Here is a 24,296-nt window from a genome sequence, read left to right as displayed (position 1 = left end):
CAGGAGTCTAGACGCTGGTGGTGGTGGATTAGAAGAAGTTGACAAGTGTCTAAAGGAGGCCTCTGATGAAGACTCTGGCCATGGTGAGTAGGAGGGTTGCTCAATGAATAACCTGCAGATGAAGTGACAGAATGACAATGACTTTGAAGCACAGGGACATGAGAATGATTGGCTGGGAGAGGACAGACTGATTTTGACAGCATGGGGAAAATGGAAGAGATACGGAATTTCACCAGATGGGAATAGATCGTGAGAGAACAGATCTTCCTTATTAAACCTGCCTAAGCTTCATTTCAATAGGAACATCAGAGATGTTTCTGTCCAGCCACCTCTCTGTGATTATCACGGCACAGTAGTTCAAGATATAATCCTCAGTCTGATTTCCTCTTTGTCACTAATGAGAGACAGAGGTTTGGCAATAAAGATTCTTGCCAGGGCTGGTTTATAAGGGCTGACTCCTCTGCCATTTTATGTATTTTTTTCCTCCTGTGCTTTTGTTGTGCCAAGTGGGGTATTCAGACTACAGTCCCTGACATGAAGTCATTTTTCTCCTCTGTATCTTGCCTGTGTCCCTATTTCTTGTAAAAGTAAACGTGTCACATTTAAAACCAAAAACTGCAGTTTAACAGAGAAACAAGCCAACTGGGAAGGAGGGGAGTTCTTTTGCTGATGTAGTGAATTATTCGGACAGAAGAAGCTTGCTTTTTACTACCTGATTGCAGTTACATTTAACTAAAGCCTTACAAGGTCACTTGAGCATAATGCGTAAAGTACTCAGGTGTGCTTCTTACGTTAATACCGGACTTTTTCCATTAAATTGGACTTCTTGTTAGCACTTGTAAGAGTATGTTTATGAGAAAGTTTGAAGACGTTTCCGCGGAATGATCTTTTATTCATACAGGGCTTTTCTACCCATTGGTACTCAGTAGAGCTTTTACTGTCACACTGACACGCCTACCTGCTTCTTCACACATTCACACACAGTACCGAGCGCTCCTGGTAACTTAAGGTTCAGGGTCCTGCTCAAGGACACTTCGGCATGTGGTTGTGTGGCTGGGATCTAACTGGACAACCCGATCAAGCTACTAAGCCAAGACTCCATACAGTAACATTATGAACCACTGCCACTTCCACACCGTTAGTCTCTTCTACACTACGTAACAGCACACTACTTCTTGTTTTGGCGCCACACCTTGAGACGAGATAGAAACTGTGAGTCACTGAATCGTCCTGTTCAAACAACATCCAACAAAACAGTTACTGATTTCAAACCACCGCAAAACAATGCAGTTTGATTACATTTTTTTGTTAGATGTGAAAAGAGAAATTTTGTCTGCCACCCTTCGTTTCCACCTACTGAATCACAGTCGCCCCAGTTTGCCTAAGAATTCATAGAAAAACCTCATGAACCACAGAGTTTGCAAATTAACTAATCCACACCTCTCTAAAATAGTCGACACAAACTGAACCGTTCTCTATGTCCACCATAAGGCGTCAGTAACTGACTAAGTGATTTAATGGTATTAGACTAAATCCAGTAATTGTTAGACTGTGGCTCTGCAATGTTTGTTTAGCTGACAGGTTTCATGTATGGCTGCAGTTATTATTCCGGACTGCATAATTTGGGGATTTCTCTATCAAATGGCATTAATGGATACGTTTTGTCGAGATTATTGCTCTGTCTTATAGTCTTACCAATGAAAAGGAACGTTGCACATCTCCTAAAAGGAATTCATCCAAGATAATATGCATCTAATCTGTCATGCGTCATTATCTGTCAGCTAGAATTATTGAATGAATTATTTTGGCTACAAATACTGGAAAATTTTTAAGCAGAATTGGTTATATAATATGAAAGAAGGCAGATTAGTGTTCTCCTCACTTGACCTACATAAGTTTGTGACAGCTGGTTTGAGTGATGTAGCCATGAATCATACAACTATAATGAATGATGAAAGTGGCAAATGGCTACTCTTAATATTTTATGACCAAATGTTGTCTGTCAGAGTAACATTAGCAGGATTTAATGTGATTGCTGGATGGGAAGTTGACAAAAAGTGGAATCTATTGTTTTATGAGTCCACTGTTGACAGATGCTATGAAATAATAGACAGCCGCTTAAGAGTGAACAAAATATACGCTGGCCTTCAGGTGGGAGAAAAAAAAAAAAGAATCACAATAAATCACTGAAGAACATTTTCACTCTCATTTAAGGTGTTGCACCTTGATGAGCTATGGTGCATATACACCTGTCACTAACAAACACTAAATCTGGAAAATGCTGCAGATAAGGAAATGCATGTTAATGCAAGGTGTAAACACATGAATGCATCTTTATTACAGTCTGATCTGATCATTTATTTTCATTTGAAGTAACTAAAATAAACTTCTTAGTGCTTCCTCTTTTGACCCGAACATGCAGTATCTGCACAGCTCACAGTTCAGTATTTTAGTTAATATTCCTGAAAAATTGGGGGCAACATAATGCACCCTAATTTGTGTTTTGTTGTGTATTCTACACCCTGTACGTTTTGTGCCTTTCTGAATTGGGGTTTTGTAAGCTAGCAAGAAGAAATAATGCAACCATTTTGGCAGTTTTTTGGACATACATCAACATTTCAGAAAGCTGTGTTTGTGTAGTCATTTGGATCTATGCGATCATTTATCATGTTTGCATAGTTGCGACCAGATGCAGTGTTAACTGATGTGTCATCACCACCAAAGTCTGTGGCTGCGCTGATTTGTCTCTATTATATAGACAGTTATAGACAGAGATAGTGTGTGGAGGAAAAGCCTCTGAACCAACTTTTATATTCCCCACTAACTCTATAATTGCTCAGTCCTGCTTTCTTTCAAAATGTTTGAAAGGCGTGTGTTTTTCTGCAGGAGCAACTCTTCTATTTATTAACTGCAGACATTACAATCTCATAAATAAATCAATAGAATTAAAAAGTTTTGAACAGTTATATCCAACCATCCATTTTGTGACAGCAGCCTAAGTGATTTAAGATTTGATTTTTCTTGCTATATTCAGAAACTGTGTAAATATTTGATTCACATTTGGATGATTTCTGTTCCCACTCCTTTCCCCTTGTCCCAGATGTGCCTGCTGTGATTCCAGTAAATCACGCAGAGCGAGATCTCTGCTGGTGCAGTGCATCATGGTTTGTCCTTGACAAACACTTGACAGAAACCCCATCCACTGCAGCAGACTGATTCCTGTGCAAACATAACCCTGGCTCTGCCCAAAGAGCCTGACCAGCAGAGCAATGAAACAGCCTTTGGCTAGGCTCCAATGCCGACCGTCTAGCTTCCTATTGGTTTGATGCTTCTGATCCACCGGCAAAAACTAAGTGAGCAAATCTGCATTCCTCTCTGCACGAGCGTGATGAGGACAGAAACAGCAGGATGCTTTGAGCAGAGTAACTGAAACCCTTCAAGGACACACCCCTATTGCTAGGATGCTGTTGCTTGGCTCTGGTTTCTAATACAGCCACAGACGTATTATGAACAGTATGAATGAACAGTAATTGCTGTAACATAATTTCACAAAATACTCAAAGTCTATTAGAGGCTCTGTAACTGTGAGGCAAAAATGACTATAAAGTAAGTAACCATTACTGGGCCACCAATGACATTTAAAACACTCACACAGAAATGACAGTTTTACTTTCACCTAAATGTTACGGTTACATTTGACCAGGGTATGTCCTTTAATTTTCACATTAAAGAAGTAACCAGGACTGCCTTAACCCCCTGAGAAATATCGTCAAAATTGGAAACATCCTGTCTCAAAGTAACGCTGAGAAACTATGCATTTGTGTCTTCCAGGCTGGATTACTGTAATTGATTACCATGTGGCTGTCCAAATAGCTCTTTAAAAAGCCTCCAACTGATTGAAAATACTGCAGTGAGAGCACTGACGGGAATTAGCAACAGAGATCATGTTACTCCAGTTTTAACCTTTCTTCATCGACTTCCTGTGAAATCCAGAATAGAATTTAAAATCCTCCTCTTTACATACAAGGCACCCTCTACTCTCTTCTCTCTCGTTATCCATGCATTCATGTGCTACTGCTGTATAGCATGTTCTTAGCGGTGTCTCCCCCTCACCACCAACGGCAGTTTATATAGTGTTTCCACAATAATATCACAGAAGCAAGTATGTATAAGGTGAAAAATGAGAGAAGAGACTACTGTGGAGTTCCATGACCCAACTTTTGTGTGCATGGAGAAAATAATTGGTAACATAAACAAACTGGAATCGGTATGATAAATATGACATAAACCAGCATAGAGTGGTTCCTTTAATCCCAAGGACATATTCAAGTCTCTTTAATGAATTTCGGTGATCAGCGGTGACCATCTTGTGACAGTCCAATCTTCTGCTGGGAAATTTTTGGACGTGGCATTCATTCATGTGGATGTTACTTAGACATGTAGCACCCACCTAGACCAGACCAGGCACCCCCACCCCATGGCAATGACACTCCTTGATGGCAGCAGCCATCCCCAGCAGGATGCAGCCTGACACAGACACACACACAAAAGCGCTTTAGGAACAACTAAAAAAACATGAAGAACAGCACAAGGTGTTGACCTGGCCTCCAAATTCACTAGATCCCAAACTGATCAAGTATCTGTGGGATGATCCACAGAGGCCCCTCCCCTCAAACCATAGGACCCAAAGGCCCACAACACCACAGGACACCCTCAGAAGGCCCATGTCCATTCTCTGATGAGTCACAACTGTTTTGGAGGAACAAGGGAGACCTACACAATATTAGGAAGGTGGTCATAATGTTATACCTGATGGGTGTATGCTTAAGGCTTAGAACAGTCAATTGATTTCAAGCAGAGATGTATTACAGAGATCTAGTATAATAACTATAAATGTGGTCTTGCAGATGTTTCTAAATCTGATGTACTTAACAATAGACATGTCCTGGCCCTGGCGCTAGGACATCCAGATTGGAAAGGGTTAAAAGTTAATCTTCTTTACAGGCATAAATGCGGGTTCTGATTCAGCCCTATTTGTAATGCGTGTCTTGCACCCTGATCGATCTGCAACTCTACTCAGCTGCATAATCGCTCTTCTCATCCTCTCATTCATACTTTTATCAGAGACGGTAATCTGAGGTAGCTGCTCGTAGCAGAGCTAAAGTTTGTTGTGTGTTGCTGATAATGCCCCTGCACGTTGACAGTATTGTACTCGTTGCAGCCATTCACCCCTGAGACTTTTTCCCCGTATCTCGTTTTATGAATGATCTGTAATCATGTGATATATCTGCACTAATATGAAGAATAAAATAAAAATAGGTGTACACATTATGGATAGTTACTGCAGACATGTCAGATTAGAGTAATTTGAGCCTCATGTCAAAACATGAGAGTTAAAGGGGACCAATTATGCTTTTCCTTATTTTCTTTTACGCTTTAATTTGAGGGTATTCACATCCAAATTGGAGGGTGTAGCATTATGTGCGTAGCCACAAGTGATATGAAGATGAGTCAACAAGCTTAAAAGGGAGGGGTGTATAGTGACACAGCAGAAAGTGTTTCCACTCAGAGATGCTGACCTGAGATGAGTCAGACTGAAAAATGCTCTTTCTCATACCACTGCTGACTTCCTACTCATCAAATTCTTTCCTACTGAAATTTTTGAAATGGGATACAGCACTCCCTGCAAGGGATTCTTTTGCAATGACGCAGCTGGATTCTCCCAAGATTTATGAGATCACACAACAGTCCTTAATGACAGACTTCAAGCTACCCACTTGTCACTGGCCAACAGTCGCTCTGACCAAAAAGTGTCCTATGAGGAACAGCTAACAGTTAGAGGCATGCTTTAGGTAGAAGTGATCGGATAGGTTGAAGTTAGCCCGTGATGGACGGTGAGAGACAGATGATTATTTTTGAAAGTGCCTGCTCTTTCAAAATAGTCTCCAAGGACGACAGCTCAGGTGGTTTTGTATAACAAAAATCTGGTGCGTCAGGTTACTTTAGAGCGACATTGTGTTCACTGATATATCACACTTTTACTGTAGGGAGTATCTCCTGAAGTGTACAGAATTAAAACCAGAGATTTGTCTGTAAAGGTGAAATGTGTAACTAACTGTCATAGCAATGTAAGTATTTGAGTATTTAAAGAAATACTCAACCAGAATTCTATGTTTGGAGTAGGAATACAAATTTCATCCATCTGGACTCCAGCTCTCATTTCAGATCTGTCTTTTAAAACTATATATATTAAGTGTCTGAAACTAGGAGTATTGGCCTTTTTGTTAATCATCAATGGCTACACTCAGATTGTTCTCCGTCAATCTGTAAATAGACAGTTGCCATATATTAACATGAAGCTTTCTTTTGGTGATACCGTTGTTTTTGGGATGATCGGACTGATACGATATAAAACATTTAGGCTATCTAACATGAGTGTGGGCTACTTTAGTGTTGCTATCAATCATGTGCACAATTAAGCTACTTTTATTGTGCAAAGTACTTTAACTGTATAAAACCTATTCCCCGCTCATATTACATAACTTGGTGTAGACGTCTATAAACCTCAGAATGAGAGGATGTTTATGCGCCAGCTTAATCCCCTTTGCCAGTAATAAACCTATGTAAATATTTGACAAATGTTTGAACTGGTATCATTTTATTGAGGAACTGTTCAGAACATGACATGGGTCACCTACCTCACTGGTATCATTGACACAAATGCTCTTCACTGGCAAGGTCTCTGTTTATTGAAGATAATGCTACCATCTTCTTTCACTAATGTTCAGATATGTATTGACAAACCTCCCGAAGAGGAAAATGATCTGGAACCAAAAGAAGAGTTAACAGGGCTACAGCCCAAACAGTCAGGCCAGACAGGCCTGTCTGAAAGACACAGGATAGAAATGCTGGCTGAATTGAAGCAAGGGAGGTTTTCTTCCACACCTTGCTAAAAAAGACACAGGCTGGCTTTAGCTAACAAGTTGCTGTTATTTTACAAACTCAGAGAAACCCGTTTGCCTTTGTTAATTTCTTGATGCACTAATGATGGTTATCCCTCTGCAGCTACCACCAGCACCACCACTACAGCCAAGACCTCCAGTCACGTGACTCCCTGCAGTGACAGCCAGAAGAACTACTGTGTTAACGGAGGGGACTGCTACACCTTTGAAATCACACCAGGCAGTGTGAAATTTCTCTGCAGGTATGAATGGGCTGATTCAAGAGTTTTAATGCAATTTGTTTTAGTCTCTATGTTTTGACCTGGACACAATGTCATCTAGAGATGTCAATAGTTGTGGCTCACCAACTATTGTTCTCTTTGCCGATGTGTGTATGGCTGATTAAGAGGTAAACTGTACCATGCAAGGATCGTGGGAGTAAATGTATGCAGTCGTTTTTAATTTTGCTTTCTTTTCACAACAAACAAAAATCTCTGCAGTGCAGAATGTCTACAGGACATGTTGTGACAGAACTTGGATGGTAAAAATCAGAGACAACAGCAGCAGCCCATCTGACCAGCAAAGGCATATGCACAAGCTTCACAAGCTGTCACTCTAGTTGTGATGTGATCCTAGTGCTGTTGTGTAGTGGCAATATAGGGATGACCGTCCAGTTTCTATGCAGACGTGGGCCTGACTTGAGCAAATTAGCCACAGTTGCAACCAGGAGCCTTAGGCTATGGGTAGCTGAAGGCTAACTGTTAGCAATATTCAACATAGCAACTCATTCCCTGCCTATGGTAAGAAAAAAAAAAGTTAGCAGCCTATCTTGGAGAGGTACATCAAGATTTCACTACAGCCTGAGGCCGAGTTCTCTCCATCTATGAAACACTTGCCAGTACTGACATATGGTTTATTGTCAGACTCTATTTTTGATAACTGTCTCTCTGTTTTGGGGGTGATGTTGTCAATGCTGTAATCCTAACTTTTCCTTGCAGAGTTCCACCAGTCCACCATCTGGAGGGACAACCATTTGTAGAGCATCCACAATGAAGGACTTGTCTTTGAGAAACATATGATTAGCCAAAGATACCTGTCATGGCTGTTGTCAGGAATGTTTATTGCTGATTGGATGTTTCAGTGTGGTCAGTGTAGGTCTGAAATTGTGCTGGCTTAGCATGGACATGCCAACAAGTTGTCTAGCAAGCTAGCTAATGTTTGATCACAAAGGTGTAAACATCTTAATTCATGGCACTTACCAGAAATTGTTTGCTAGCAGTCAGGTATCATAAAGACAAGGTATACTTGTTTGACTGTTTAAACTCGAACAGATTTCTTATAATGCAAGCCTCACTGGACTAGACAATAACACAAATTTGTACACCACTAGTGGGCATTTGATCCACCCAAACAAATGCAAGTCCAAGACTTTGAGGTTTACAGCCCAAATTGTAATAACATCTGTGGGCACTTCCCTTGTATTATCTAGTGAACTCTGTGCCATCCCAAGGCATCTGTTGCCAGTTGGAGACGGTCTACGGTGTAAATGGAAAATCGCATGCAGCCTCGTAAAGCTGTCTTCTTCAACTTAATGAGTGTGGTGTACAGTAATGTGGAATCAAAGTAAATACCCAATGCCATATTACTACCACATCTACTGCCTCTAATGGCCATGTGACCCTGATATTTGGTATGGTGTTCTGGTCTTGCAAGACAGTCTGGAAATAGTTTCCATAAATTTTAACTACAACTTGGATATCTGCAAAGGCTAATTTGGATATTTTTACTCTCTATTTGGATGTGAAGTTTCCCAGTCAGGTCATGGTATATCCAAAAAGCATTTTAAAAAGGCAATTGGATTTGTTGAGTTTTTTGAGAAGGTGTTTGGCCACTCATCTGAGCTTCTTCAGTTCTAAGGGACTGGTGGGGAGTTGAGGTGTAAATAAGAAACTTGCTTGACTTATTTCTGTTAATGACCAGAAACTGGCACAACTTGTGTCCATTAACAACTAGATACTTACCTGGAGGAGGGGGAAGAGGACAGGGACAAAACAGACCCCCCACTGTCATCTTTTCGAAAAAGAATTTGAGTACATTTATATACCAGTATCACAAGGAATTCCATTGTATTGGAAGTTCACCTATGTTAGAGTACTGGATGTGAACTTGAACAACATAGTTGTGCTGACTAACCTTAAACATCTAATTACAAGACTGTAACATTGGGACTGCATTTGAACACAAAGTTTGCCACTAATGTAAGAAAGTATTTTCCTCAACTGTCCAATATCAACATTGTTTGTCGACCTTGGACTGTGACCTGTCATGTGACTGTATACTGCATCTCTCTATGTTTGTCCATATGTGTTCACGTCTTGTGTGTAACATGTAGATGGTGTTTTTGTCTTTTCCTTTTTACCCATCAACCAGGTGCTTGGCGGGATTCACTGGACACCGATGTGAACAAGCTGTGCTTAACAAAGTCTCAAACCCAAAACGTATGTGAACATAACTGTATTCAGTCCCACATGTCATTGCTGGTGTTTCACCCCTTTCATGAATTGGTGGAGAAATCCACAATTCTCTTGTATAGTGATCAGGCCTAACTATCTATATAACATCAAATGAAACCCTCAAACAGGGTGTTAAAGGCTTAAGCTCACTTTGCAGAGTAGTGCACTGAGTTTTGCATGTACTGTACTTCACACCTCATCTCATTCCATCCATGTTGTTCAGAGCAGCGAACAACCTTCACTTCAGGTTGAAGTGGTATGTCTTGTGTGGAGGTGATGCATATTCCCAACAACTCTTTCCATTCAGCCTCACACCATTCCCTATGAAACCAAAACATGGGAGATCATACCTCTAACATCATTACTTGGTCCCAGTAGCTCAGTGATAGACTGACCACCTTTAGCACTCAAGTTGGGTTACTGCACCATCAGGACTTTCCACTTTGGCAGTTCGAGGGCCAATTTGGAGCCAAATTTTTATCTGCCAACTAAAGAACTGCTGGTCGGGCAGGAAAACCAGTGTGAACGTGGCACCAGTGCTGATTTAATGATATAGCTCAGTGGTGGCGCTCAAGCCCATGCCAAAGCAAACCCTGTTCAAGTGGGTGGAAACGGGGTAACAGAGCCACTACGAACCCATTCCCTCTTTGATGGACATACTGTATGATTGCCATGCAATAGCTTCTGTATGTAGCTGTTAGGGTGGGGTTACCACACCCCATATATAGGATTATATTCCAAAGTCCGGACTTTTCCTGAGCTGTCTTGTACGAACATGCAAATTTCAGTCTGCTGTGAAGAGAGTATTCAAACTGCTTTGCTGGAGGGCCTGTGCAAAATATAACTGCTATATAGTCCCTAAATTAGAAATTGATGTTGTGTCTGAGATGATTAATTGAGCTCAGACTCACAGATCCTAGCTAGACATACTGGTCTAGTGGTACTCCCTACAAACACCAGTGATGACTGTTGTGGGCTTTGCACAGCTCTTGTCTAAACTAACTCCCTCTCTCTTCTTGTCTGTCTCTTGTGTTTCCTACTCAGGTGTCCAAATGAATTTACTGGTGATCGCTGCCAAAACTATGTAATGGCTAGCTTTTACAGTATGTCTATTTCCTCTTTTATCTTCCTCTTCTTGGATTGGAGCATGCTTGATTAACACTTGTACATGTGCGGTTGTTTTTCCTCCATAGATCTGTGATCTTTCCAGTGTTTTGCATGCTGATGTTAGTGTTTCTCTTTCATGGTTTACGTTAATGTCGCATGTGGTAATGTAGAAGTTATAGAAATTATGTTTATATATTTAAAATAGAAGATGAATTGTCTACATTACAATCCTTATTGCCGCTAGGCTTAAATATCGCCTTTATATACACTCAACAAACACCCTTATTAGGAACAGCAATAATACTAGGTAGGACTTTCCTTTGATTGCAGAACAGTCTTAATTCTTTGCCACATGGGTTCCACAAGATGATCACATCATTTTGTTAGATTAGTTACCTGCACATTTGTGCTACAAATCCCCTGTTCTGCTGCATAAACAAACGTGTTCTACTTGATTCAGATCTGGTGACTTGGGAGGCAAACTGTTCATAAAACCAATTTAAAATGACTTTTCCTTTGTGACATGGTGCATTTTCGTGCTGGAAGTAGCAATCAGAAGATGGTAAAATGTGGCCCTAAAAGGAAGTGCAGCAATGTCAGCAGCAGTACTCCAATACTGATTGGTAGTAAGGGGCCCAAACTTTTGGCTGACTGGACGAGGTCTTCTGCTGTTGTGGCCCAGTATGAGAAAACTCATAACTCATAACTAAACATTATTGTGTGTTGAGATAAGAACATTTGGAAATACATTTTTTTTTCTTTTCCACAATTAGCTTTTTAATGTGAACATTAACTGAATCCTCTGCATTTCATTTTTGCCACATGATTTGCTGACTTGATAACTGCATGAATAAGCATGTATCCAGGTGTTCCTAATGAAGTGCATGTTGAGTCAATTACTTCCCATCTTCAACACAGGACAAAGAAATTTTAGGTTTCAAACAACAAGCAAGCAAATATCCAACTTTTTTTCTGTTACAATCTGCTCCGACTATTTCCACTAAGAATGTGCACGTTGGTCAGTATCATTGCTGCAAAGTAATCGGAAGGCCCAAGTAATGCTTTGCAGGAAAGCCATTCAACTAAAAGCAGTGTCCATTGCTTCAAACCTGCAACTCAGGACATGAAGTTCTAGGCCAAACTAAACTGCCTGTGAGCAAAAAATATAACAGAAGCAGCCATTTAGAACTACATGAGAATATGTAAGAACAGCTACAGTTGAGCACTTAGTTTAGTAGCAGAACCTTGACTGTATACTGTTTGCTCTACAAAAACCACATGCTACACAACAGATTCAACAGATTCATAACTCACAACTCCATCCTCTTGCACTGGTTGTGTGAAAATACTGTAACCCTGCAACCTGCTGTGTTTCAGTTTTCCTGGTTCCATGGAGTGGATTCTTTTTCAACTACTAAACATTCATTTAGCCCATTATGGCACTGAAGCTCAGAGTACAGGACATTGGGTTCCTGATCTCTTGATAACTGTTGCTGCTGGAAGCTTTCCAACGTCTTTGGTGAATTGCAGAAAAAGAAATGAGTTGTGGTTTGTCATTGCACTTACTGCACGTCTTTCAACCAAGACCTCAGACCTGCCCAGTAGGACTGAGTGCTCCCTTGGAAAGGATGTCATTGCCAGCTACGTCTGAATAAGCAGTCTTATGAAGCGCAAATCTGAGTATGGATGGGGCTTCAGCCAGGGCCATATATTTTTGGAAACTGACACTATTTTAGTTATTTCAGGACGGTGTTCGCCTAAATATATTTGAGTTAATGTCGCATAATGAATATGGTCTTAAAGTGCAAGATCAACTTTAATCTGAGGGTAGTCACTTCCAATTTAGATGTAGATGTGCAACCAGTTTTTATTCTCTTCTTTATGATAGACTTGGATAATGATAGGCCTACCTCTTGGAGAGTGTCCTTTGCTTGTCCAGATGTTGTGAATGGTTTGTCTTTACTGTGGAAAGGATCCTGCGATAATCCCCCACTCCTGTCCTTCATGTAGACTCCATTTTTTTCACCCTCTTTTTTTTTCTCAGAATATAGCACAAGCAAACTGTTGATTTAGTCACTCCTAGTGTTTCTCCTACTACAACCTCTTTGATGGATTGATGGGCTCTAACATCTGGTTTGACCTCTTCTCAGTGGATGCACTGGTGTAGTTTGATTGGCTGTTCTGGGGTTGTCTGTTTCTGGTGTTGATTCAGCATCTGGTACAGGGTCCTTGCTATTTCACTGATGTAGTGTTGATGATGCAGCACACTACCCAATCAATCCTTTGTTCCATGCTCATTCATGTTCGTCAGACCAAAGGTTTCCCTTTAGAAGTGCCACTGACTCACAAGCACTAAGGCTGGCATCATCTAACATCATCTTAGTAACAAGCTGAGTTATGTTTTAAATTATTATTGCATTCACAAATGTTGTATTAACATTTAACGTGGATGAATGACTGCCTATGCCTCCCCTGAGCCATTACCCTAACCTTCTCATTTGTCATTTACCATTGTAAAATGACATGCAAAAAATGCAAAGCTGCACAGAAAGACATGTGAAATGCGCCAGTAGTGGTGTGCCATTTATACATACTTCTATGACTGACATAGGTAAGACACTTAGTGTCCATCTTTTTCTTTATCTATTTGGATTTTAGTTTGGATTTAAAAACTACTTAAAGGTTCATTATTGGACGTCAACAGTGAAACTGGTAAGAGCAACAATGCGACAGCAGTCGCAGTGTTTGCTCTGTGTATTTTAAATGACATGTTTCCAGTGTGTTGTGTAGCATTAGTCATTTTCAGACCTTGTCATTTTCATTGAAGATAATGAGCCCTAAGCATGTGTTTGCGAATGGTGCATGATGATCACAGCATGATAAATTTAGAGTGTTTCAGACTGAATGTATACCTGTCTCCTGAATTTTTGGCATGGCAGTCTAACATGCAAGGGCCACTGATGTAAGTACACATTGTTGCAGTAGTAGTGCCTTAAAGTTGAACATATTATGTTTAACATTATACCCAGATCAGTTCAGTAGAAAGTTTTAATTGAAATGGTGTTGTGTTAGGAATACATAGGGTACTTTTACCAGTATTTTAGAAGTACAGGGGACTCAAAGTTGTGTCGTAAGAGCTTCTTTGAAGGGCTATTACAGTTGATTTCTCTGGCCAAGGACTGGGAAACTTAATTATTTATGTGCAACACAATTTTCAGTCACAAACTGAGCTGAAACATTTGTGTAATGGGACATTTTTTATTTTCTTTTTATACTGTAGAGTGTCAAATCATTTCAAATGGCAGCAGTATGTGCTATCTACACAGTTTGGCGTTACGGCACTCGGCTCAAGTCATAAGTCAGTATATCAATGGCAGACTGTGCATTTTCCACCTAGGCTTTCAATGCCCTCCAACATTATTCAAAACACAATACGATAGTTATGAAGCCACTGCTGTAGAAACCATCAACATCACAGGGATACGCAATAAAACAGGACGTTGCATTGTATCTCCTGTGTGAGATGAATGCCATTACTAAAGCAGGAAACTCACTTAGAACAATTCAAAAAGTCTCCTCTCGCCCACTGCTGTGCTGCAGCTGCACACCAGTGCCACATATGTCAAATCCTGCAGTAATATCAATGTCGACCCAATAAAATGACAAAAATATTCATAAAAGATGCTCATAGTTGCTGACCTGAAGCACCCTTTCCCTGGCTGGGTCAGGCTAGCTACCTCCAGGGAAGATCTGCAACCAGATTGATAGCCTCTCCTCCTTTGCCATTGTGAGTTAAAAAAATAGCTATGAAAACGTTAACAGATGAACATGAACCGCTAGCTTGACTTAAACTGAGCCGCTCTCTAACCCTCCAATCAGAGGACAGGAAAATGGGGACGCCACCATAGGCCACAGAGAACGCCTAAGAACACAAACTTGAAATGTGATTGGTTAAAGGAACAGCGTCATTACAATATATTCTAAGCTTCAGCCACCCACAGTTTTAATGGTGAAAGCCCAGGCAGATTTCTTTGACTCACATGACGGCTGAAATATGATTAGATAAAAGCTCTAATGCTAAGTTTCACTGCCAGAAGCACCGCAGCTGAGAGACAGACAAGCCATAAAATGAAAGGCATAGACTATTGGGAAATATTTAATAAGATTAATGGGGAAATATTAAAATGTAAGTCAGTGATTATGATGAAGTGTATGCCAGCAGAGAAGACTTTGCTGGCCCTGATGGCCCACCTCTGCAGTATATACAGTAGATGGCCCCGTAATGATCTGGTCATCTGATATTATAGAAAGATGGAAAGATGGGGATGTAAGGTAATGGAAAACAATAAAATATATGTATTCTGGAGTTTTAGAGTACCTTTATTAGCAGGAACTTTTCAAAGAACTAAAAGGTCCCTCAAGATCGTTGCTTCTCTGTGGTTTAATGCTAAACTCAGACTGCAGGAGTTTCAGGGTGATTTATCCCTGAATTCACCTCTTCTGATAATCAGAGGAATAATCCGGTCCCCAGTCCCTGATAGTTCGAATGGGGCAGCTGACGGTGTTGTGTAGCAACAGTAGATAGATAGCAGATAGAGCAAATTGTTGCAACCACATCAGTGCAACACTGATGTATGGAAAAAGGGACGTCATTTTTTTCAACAGTATAGCATTTGAAAAACGATACTTTTGGAATTTACTACCCTGGATAATACCCTCGGAACTGAATCTGGAGGCGGGTCATATTACTGGAAACTCACTGAGTATCTCCAAAGGATCCTAGTCCCTGGGGACAGTTGGTCAAAAAATTGTCAAAAGCTCATGTGGTTCATACAGTTTATGACTGTGGGTTCAATAAGGAGAGATCAAGTAGGTGAAGAATGAATATTTATTGGAGGGAACAGGAACATCAACATGCAAAATAAAAGTTCGGTGGTTAGACCCAAGAGCAACGGTGTCATTCAGCTGGATCTCAGATGATGGAGGTAAATAGGGACGGGACCCCCTGGAGTCTAGACGCTAGTGGTGGTAGCGAATGAGATAGAGTTGACGGGTGGCTGAAAGAGACCTCTGATGAAGACTTGTAGGATAACCATGGGGTGAAGGTTGCGCAACTACCAACATGCAGATGAAGTGACAGAATGACAGTGACTTTGAAGCCCAGGGACGAGAGAATGATTGGCTGGGTGAAGGTGGGAAAATATTAATTGGATGGAAGTAGTGATGTAGTAATTGTGGACAAACTGATTTTAACAGCGTGTGAAAATAGAAAAGATGAGGAGATAGAGCAACAACCCACATTCACCAAAGAGGAACGGATCGTGAGGGGACAGATCTTCCTTATTGAACTTTCACCTAAGCTTCATATTACTGTGTTAATATTTAGCGTGTACTATGTTTGTATAGTGTCATAGCAATCTGTTCCAGGTTTTACTTAGATCCATAGAAAAGCACATCCCATCCTGGCATCTGGAAAAACATCAGTGTGTAGATTGTATAGCATGCCATTGTACACATTAATGTATGATGAGTTTTGATAGTGTGTTACCTCCTAAATATGATATACATCTCTTCACTTGAAAACACATGAGAAATATTTCCTCATCTAAAAGTCTTATTTTCTTTTCTTTTTTTCCTTCTTTTGTCACCTGTCTGCACTGACAGAACATCTTGGGATTGAATTTATGGGTATGAATTATTCCTTCCTCTTAGTTTGCAGATGTAAGATGTAAGACTGTAACCCGAAACCCTTTGCTAAAGCTAGTTTCCTCTTGTTAGATGAGGGGACCATACAGCTTTGACCATCAGCACACATAAGACGTCACATTCTCCTCAAATTTTAGAGATCCAAAGTAACAACAACACATTGATCATGTTTATGACAAAGCACCTGTGATGCATCTGCTAACTAACAAATGTCAAATAACATCATGACAGCCAGAGAGGCTGTGCATTTCTGATGCTGTATGTTCACATCCCTTCAGCTGTCCCTCCCTGCGTTTTATGTGCAGCATGAAACAAAATAGTGGCATCATTGTTCTCCATCTGCCTGTTTCCACCTGTTCCACCTTCCATCAGGCTGTATGTTTCCAAGTGTTCATTATACCCACTATTCCTTACAGCAGCCCTACATAATACAGTTTCTGTTTCTTCTAATCACAATGAGGGCAGGACATCTGCTGTGTATCTGTTGAAATCCTAATGATATATGTAATATGAACATGCTTGGTGAAAGCAGAAAATTTGCCTTGGTTAAATTTGGCACATTTCTTGTGTACATACACAGTACATTGATAATGATTATTAATATGTTGGTTCTGTTTTTATGCAACGGTTAAAATACAATGCTGTACATTCTTAAACACTTCCTCTAGGCCAGTCAAATGGTTCAAATGTGACACATGAGAACAAACTTAAGCATGACATCATGCAATCAGAATGATCAACTTATTCTGCTTTGAAATGAGTGACTGGATGTATTAGGCATATTCAGATTTTTATTCTTAGTGAAGTGAACTGTTTGAATTATCTTATTGTTGTTTGCCTAAGGCTACATCCATACTAATACATATGTCTCAAAATAAATAACTTTTCCTGTGCTCGTGTCTGGTGTCAACAGTACTCCAGCTTTTCAGAGCCCTAAAACTAATACTGTTGAAAGTGCTGTTGACTCAAACACAACAGGGGCGTCTATGCATGTTGGCTTCCTGACTGGATCTTGTCAGTCACTTTGTGTCCTTCCCTGACTCATCATGCCCCATTACCCTTTTCCAGAAGAAACCAAAGATGGTAAATTCAACATGGATAATGTTGCTGAGCTTGTTGTCTAAGCTATTAGCATAGACTGTATATAAATATGGACAATCCGTCCCCACTCCCTTGCATTTGCCAAACAGACGTTAGTTTCCCGGGGATACAGGCGGCAGCATCTTGCAAGTTTGGAGCCAGAGTCTGCACAGTATGAGTCGAGAGTGGGGCAATGAGCACCCACACTATCGATGACCCGCCCACACTTCATCCAGATTCACTCGTGTTTTCGTTTAATTAATACTGCTCTCTGCTCAACCTCCACCAGGATCCACTGTACTTATTTATTATATATATTTTTTTCAACTCTCACGGTCCTACGGGATCGCTTCACATAGCAGTTGGCATAGCAACTGGTAGTCATCATGAGGTCACTTCCTGTTCCTATAGCGTCAAATAACAAATGAAACTTGGAAAAACTGACACTTGAGTATGCATCAGTATTATATTAACCTAAATTGACTGAAACCATCCTTGAAGAAATTGTTTAGTTTAATAGTTTTCCCCAAGTCCCATCCACTAACATGGAAGGGGTGGAGCTTATGACCTATACTGCAGCCAGACACCAGGGGGAGCTCTACTTGTTTCAGCTTCACATTTGAGGAGCTGTTCCACTGTCCATCTTTATACAGTCTATGGCTATTAGCTGTTGAATAGTAGCAAGCAATGTGGACATTGCCTGTGACCAGTAGTGTTATTTGGCATATTTTTGTTTTAAATTGCTGTTTTACTGTGAAAACCTATTAGTGCGGATGTATCCTCACAGCACAGACCATGCTACACGTTCCTCCTTTATAAGATATTAATATTTATTTAGAGGTTTAGAAGTTTAGCTGACAGATCAAGATCCAAGATAAGTTGGTGTATCAGAATCATTTCTTTCTTTGCTAGCTGACTGGTAACTTATTTGCAAAACCTCTGGTATATACTGGCGTCAGTAAGTTAGCCAATAATCTGTTTTAACATAGAGACATGACTTAAACACAACATTTTTGACCACTCAGTTGAGAACAGTTCAGCTTATTAATAGCAGAAATTGATCTCTGATACAAGGATACATTTGGTCTTTTGATAAAAGTATAATGGGATATAAAAGGATAAAGTAAAAACCTCATTACAGAGCCTTTTTCTTGTTGTTTGAGTGGAACAGTCTTTATGTACAGAAAGTGTTTGTGTGTGACTGTGTGTTGTAGACATGACATTTTAAAGAATGGTTGTCCTCTTTTTCAGAAGCTGAGGAGCTGTATCAGAAACGTATTTTAACAATATCAGGAATCTGCATTGCACTCCTAGTCGTGGGAATCATGTGTGTGGTTGCCTACTGCAAAACAAAGTAATTAATGTCACATTTTTATGATTAATTTGTAACATATAGGTACTTATCAAGATTGTTAGTATATGGTGCCAAATAGCGCACTAAATCCCCATATTTCCCCAACTGTGAACTGTTTCACATTTCTTATGATTGAATAAGTGCATGTTAACAACAGAAAATTAATATGTGAATGAAAGAATACTTAGATCCAAGTACAAATCCAGGAAGAGAAGTAAATATCTGTTACAATGAGATTTGAAATACTCAATTGAAAAATATCAATGGTAATGTGTCCTTGTGAGTCTTGAAAGGCGCTTATAAATAAAATAAATGTATTAATAGTTGGATGAGAATTCTTAATTGCCCATTGTCCAGCAAGATGATGCACTAATTGTGCTACTGTAATCAAAAAATACAATACATATGTTATAAAATCAAAATGACAGTAACCAAGTCATACAGAGGCAATTGAAAATAACCATCTTGAAAACAAAACTATGACTTTCAAACTTGATATCAAATTTGATTGCACTGAGTTTCACTTTTGTTGTAATTCAGTTGCAGAACAATTTGAGACATTCAGGTATTCCTTCAGACATGTGTATCAGAATATTACAATATTTCATTTTGTGGACCTTTTGGACGCTATAAAAATAGTCCAAACTGCATATTTTAGATCTCAATACATGGAAAACAATAATTATTATTACTACAGACAATAATTACAGGCAATTTGGGGTAAAAGTGTTCCTTCTGGTACATGTGAAACTCACTTCATCTACAGTATGTTGTGTAGTTGTGATATGAGCTGCTTCACAGTCTAGTTTGTTTCTTCACAAACAGGAATCAGAGGAAGAAACTACGTGACCGCCTGAGACAGAGCCTAAGGAATAAGAGAAAAAAGAATGCCAATGCGGGTACTGGCTCCAACCCTGGGAGCTCTACTAGAGGACGGCAAATTTCTAATTTGCCTCTTCAAGATTTGCAGCTTATCAATGTATGCTGCTACTTGTTGCTATGAAATGAAAGCCACTGAAACGAGTCTGTACACTCATTGCTAATGTCATCCTGGTTTTTGCTCCTGTGTGTACAGCAATGTAATGGGACGACTATGCAGCATGCAGCTGAGAAAGAGACCGAAACAACCTTCTCCACAAGCAAATATGCCTTATCTGCACATGAAAATACCACACTCACCCAAGTCTCCAACCAAAGGTAAGGACAGAAATTACATTACATTTACATCTTAAGCTCCCTTCTCAGATGGATAGTTCTTGGATAGAGAATGTATATACAGGTAACATGGGGCACACTCTGTATTCTGCACTACAAAACAATTCCACTTTTGCCTGTTCACTTTTGTGGTGTCCTCACTGTTGCCATAGAACATTATTAAGCACGGACGTCACATTGGTGGTGAGACCAACCAACCATCATTAAACACTGTATACTGTGTAACTGAAATCTTTGAACCATAATTATCAGTTTTGTAACCTGTACCTTACACTAGACTTCATATGCTCCTGACTCTCCATACAAAACCAAAAGATGTGAACACCTGGAAAAGAAAACTCAATTGTAAATCATCTCCATTGCTGCAACTTTATTTGGACCCAAAATTACTACACTTACACCATATCAGTGTCTCAGCCCTCATGCTTTCTGTGCAACATATAAACTATAGATTCACATAATGTTATTAATTCTAATGCATATTCCATTACAATTGCATGGTTTTAATCAAGCCATCTACATGCATTTATAGTCACGTGACTCAACATTATCACATAATAAGTTCCTTTACGCCATTATATTCAATTATATCTCTGTGGACTTGTGGTATGTTGGCACACATAATCACCACATCAGTGAACTGGCATTTACTTGGAAAATGGCGTGTTCATTGTGGTTATCAATGATTTTATGACTGCAGTCTGCACGTTATCAATGGAAGTGTGCTTTGATGATGAACGTTTTTGACAGTGTCAGTATGAGGCTTAAGTTGGATGGACTGGCAGAATATGGTTGTTTGACTGGTTGTGATTGATCAGTGTTTAGTATACGTACATTATGTAAAGCTGAAGTGAAGTTGAGACTGAACTTCTCTGACGGCTTGGGGAAAATGTGAGTGCCTGGATACTGTTGCATAATGGGAAAAGATGGTGTATGCGCTGTTGCATCTCAGCTGTGGACCTGTACTTGAATAGGTATTCTAGGGAGGTACATAGCAGCATGTCATCTGCATAGAGACTGATCTCATGATATGTGCAAGATTCCTTTGATGTTGATATTATGGCAAATGGATGCTACTAAAGGCTCAATGAAGATGATAAATAGAGACAAGGAGTGTGGGTCCCTGTGTACAGTGTGTAATTTCATTATATGTCCCATTAGGGCTGACACTTGCCAAAGGTGTGGTGTACAGAGAATAACTGATTCTCCCAAGCCACATAATCCTTTCACCAAACTGTACAATACTTTGAATTGTTGATATATAAATATTAGCTGTGCAAGTACGTGATGGAAGGAGGTGGCATAATGCACGTCTGAGCTGATTTACTAGCTGCCAGTAGACCCACATGAATAAAACAAATATAGGTGGTGGTAGGGGCAGGATAGCTGGCTGTTGACGAGTGTCCTTGTCTCTGAGAAGTGTTTACACAGTGGCAAGTTGTACATTTTCATCATTCTGCCTTGGGCTTCTCCCACCTGGAAGATATTCAGGTGCAGCTCAACAAGTCTATAAAAAGAGCTGTTGCAACTGTATGTACTATATGCTGATGCATGTAGCATCACACTAGAACCTGGGGCTGTGGGAATCCTTTCATTTAAAAATTAGCTCTTGGACAATCTCACAGTTCTCCAGAGGACACTTCTGCAAAAGACGCTGTCTGTTCTGGCTCAGTCTGAGTGTTTGCCAGAAAAGTGAGACCCTGCGAGCCGAAATAAGAGATGAAGACCATAGCATCAAAACAATGAAGGCAACCTTAGCTGTGGCTGTCATAAAACACGTCACTGCAGTCATTTGCCACCGTACCAGTCTGGTGTTTTATCCACAATAACAAGCTGGTGTTTTATGCACACATTTTATTCAGGTCAGGTTTGATCAAGATAGTCACCTTAACAAAAACTGTTGTTTGCTGTGCCAACTGTGCACCAAAGCATCCCTAATTCTACGATGCAATTTATTCAGCAACAAAAATATAAAAAAGAAAGGGTATTAAAAAATCTTATTAGGTTCACTATCTTAAATTTTTTTCAAACTAAAGTCGGATTAGCTGAAAATACAATTTAGAAAATTCCGTTTCATGATTACATCATCAACTGTTTCCATCGTAAATCCAAATCAAATTTGGGGCTTGTCTGAACCGGTCCTCATGTAAACGACACCCTCCCTGTCTCTGCAGCTGGAGTAATGACTGGAGCAACAGTGTTTTGTCTGACACTGAGTCTGTCTCGGTGATGTCATTGGCGGAGAATAGCCAACGGGAAACACAGGGCGTCCGGGGTCGTCTGAATGCCACTGGTGGCACCAGTGACTTAAGTGCTCATTCAAAGAAGTGCCGAGACACACCCAACTCCAACAGGGACTTGCCTTAAAGTACAAGGTAACTGACTGATTAATTATAAAGCTGCGTCACAAAGAGAGAACCATGTAGAAACGGCTTCCAGAATACAAACATACAGCAATTAGGGTTGAAATAGCAAAATATATACAATTACTATTTTACATCAAAGCTAAATATTTTATTTTATATGAACCCACAGTTTTGTGGTTTGTATTGTCGACAAGGACCCTGTCTCCGTCATAATGTCTGAGTAAATAAATAAAGGATATAAATATAGTGTTAATAGTTAATGTTTATAGCCAAGTGTAACCACTGAGTAGAACTCCATCTTCATAAATTACATTATTCAGACAAATGTTATCATCTTTTTATAACTCGAGACTAGAGGTGTTTCAGTTAGCATTAACAGAGGGAACTGATTCCTTTTGGACACTGATTTAATCATTTTTACATTATTATTTATCTTTACATTATATTCTTGGAAGAGCCCTTTTTATATTTATCATATCCTAGCACAGAAGAAAGAAAATGTGAAGGAGGAGGAAGGGAGAAAATTACACACAAGACATTGACCTGATTCAGCCGTTTTGACCCTTCCAGGTTCTACACCAACTTCCTTTTTTTTTTTTTAAAGCATCAATGTTTAAAATGTCCTACTCGCTGTTTATTTCATTCCATGTGTTTATCTTTTCCCCAAAAACATTTTTTAATATTCCCACTGTGGGATAAATTAAAGGAGTATCGTATCGTATCGTATCGTATCGTATCGTATCGTATCGTATCGTATCGTATCACACACACACTCACTCAAAACATTCCGATGTAGCCATTTTAAGTTACTCAGATACTGTGTAGTATGGGAACGCACTGATCATCCACATCAATTTTGCTCATTCCTTTAACAATACTAACATAAGAAAAGAGCTGCTCAACAAAAAGCCTTTGGCATCATCAGCCTAACTGATGCAACTGATACTTATTAACTGTTGTTTCCTTGCCACCTCTGCCAGCTCCTTATAATGGGTTTAACATCAAATCAAAAGCTTTGAAAAAATATTTCCATGACATAGCAATCTTTCTCTTATATATACAGTTTATCAGTAATGTATATTATGGAAATTAATTCGATTTTTTACATGCATCATTTATTCCTACTTCCACATAGACTATATATAGTTGATGGCAGTTCAACAAATTACTGCTTGAAGATGAGTGCATTCATCATATGGGCATTCTTTCTGATACTAAGTCATTCCCCTGTATCTGCAGCTGCGTAGCTCTTTAAGACAGAAAAGGCAGCAATCAGCCACAAAATAATATCTTGTTCTATTCTTATCAAAAGAAACGACAATGAACTAGACAAAACACTGAAGATCTCGTAAAAGCCCATGACACCAACCCTACACGAGAAATAAAGAAAATGACCAGCAGAAAGAACTAATTAGGAACTAGGATATAAAACAAGCTTTTATATTACAAAGGCGATGATTTCCAATACGTTAGTCTATAAAGCTACTAAACATAAAATGTGTTTCCCAATAAATTTCCTCCGCCTTTTACTGGATCTCCTATAAGAATACCATGACAGATGACAAACTCTTTTATAACTAAACTTGTTTACCTAAAATATCCATAGAATAAGCAGTTACACTGGGCAGACTCTTTCATCCAAATAATTTCCTATAAGTAAGGACAGTGTTTAATAAAATTCATAGTATGTTCCTTCTTCTCAATGTTGCTGTTACATCCATCTGGTACATCTATTACAGCTGCCCTCTTATGCTGTTTGTCCCTCAGTCCTCCTATGTAAGGTTGGTTAGCCATCACCAGTTTGCCAGTCTGTGCAGCCCTGCAGGATCTTGGCTCGGCCATTCACCACTACCTTTGGAGGTGTTTCCCAATTTGACGTTGGGACACTAGGCCAGACACTTCGTTACTGCGTTCCATGTACATCTAGCCTGCTACCATCTTACACCCTGCTGTTATGTGCTGGATTACACATATGAGCTGGGCTCTGCTCAAGGTGTCTAAGTTTTTTTCTTGC

The 24,296-nt window shown here is 39.7% G+C and overlaps 1 protein-coding gene across 2 annotated transcripts in view; it reads left to right on the top strand.

The window, feature by feature from the left end:
- Positions 1-24,296, top strand: part of nrg1 (neuregulin 1) — a 35,466-nt gene that overhangs the window by 5,764 nt on the left and 5,406 nt on the right. Inside the window, exons 3-7 of one of the 2 annotated variants that reach the window (XM_084572130.1) lie at positions 7,066-7,204; positions 9,372-9,439; positions 18,602-18,701; positions 19,527-19,680; positions 19,777-19,898. In XM_084572130.1, the coding sequence (XP_084428256.1) occupies positions 7,066-7,204; positions 9,372-9,439; positions 18,602-18,701; positions 19,527-19,680; positions 19,777-19,898 (583 nt within the window). Of the gene's footprint in view, positions 1-7,065; positions 7,205-9,371; positions 9,440-18,598; positions 18,702-19,526; positions 19,681-19,776; positions 19,899-24,296 lie in introns of both variants that reach the window. The other variant, XM_084572129.1, reaches the window with a different exon arrangement.

The sequence above is a fragment of the Chelon labrosus genome, assembly GCF_963514085.1.
Source record: "Chelon labrosus genome assembly, chromosome: 22".
In the NCBI taxonomy this organism is placed as follows: domain Eukaryota; kingdom Metazoa; phylum Chordata; class Actinopteri; order Mugiliformes; family Mugilidae; genus Chelon; species Chelon labrosus.
This window is presented reverse-complemented; position numbering and strand designations above follow the sequence as displayed.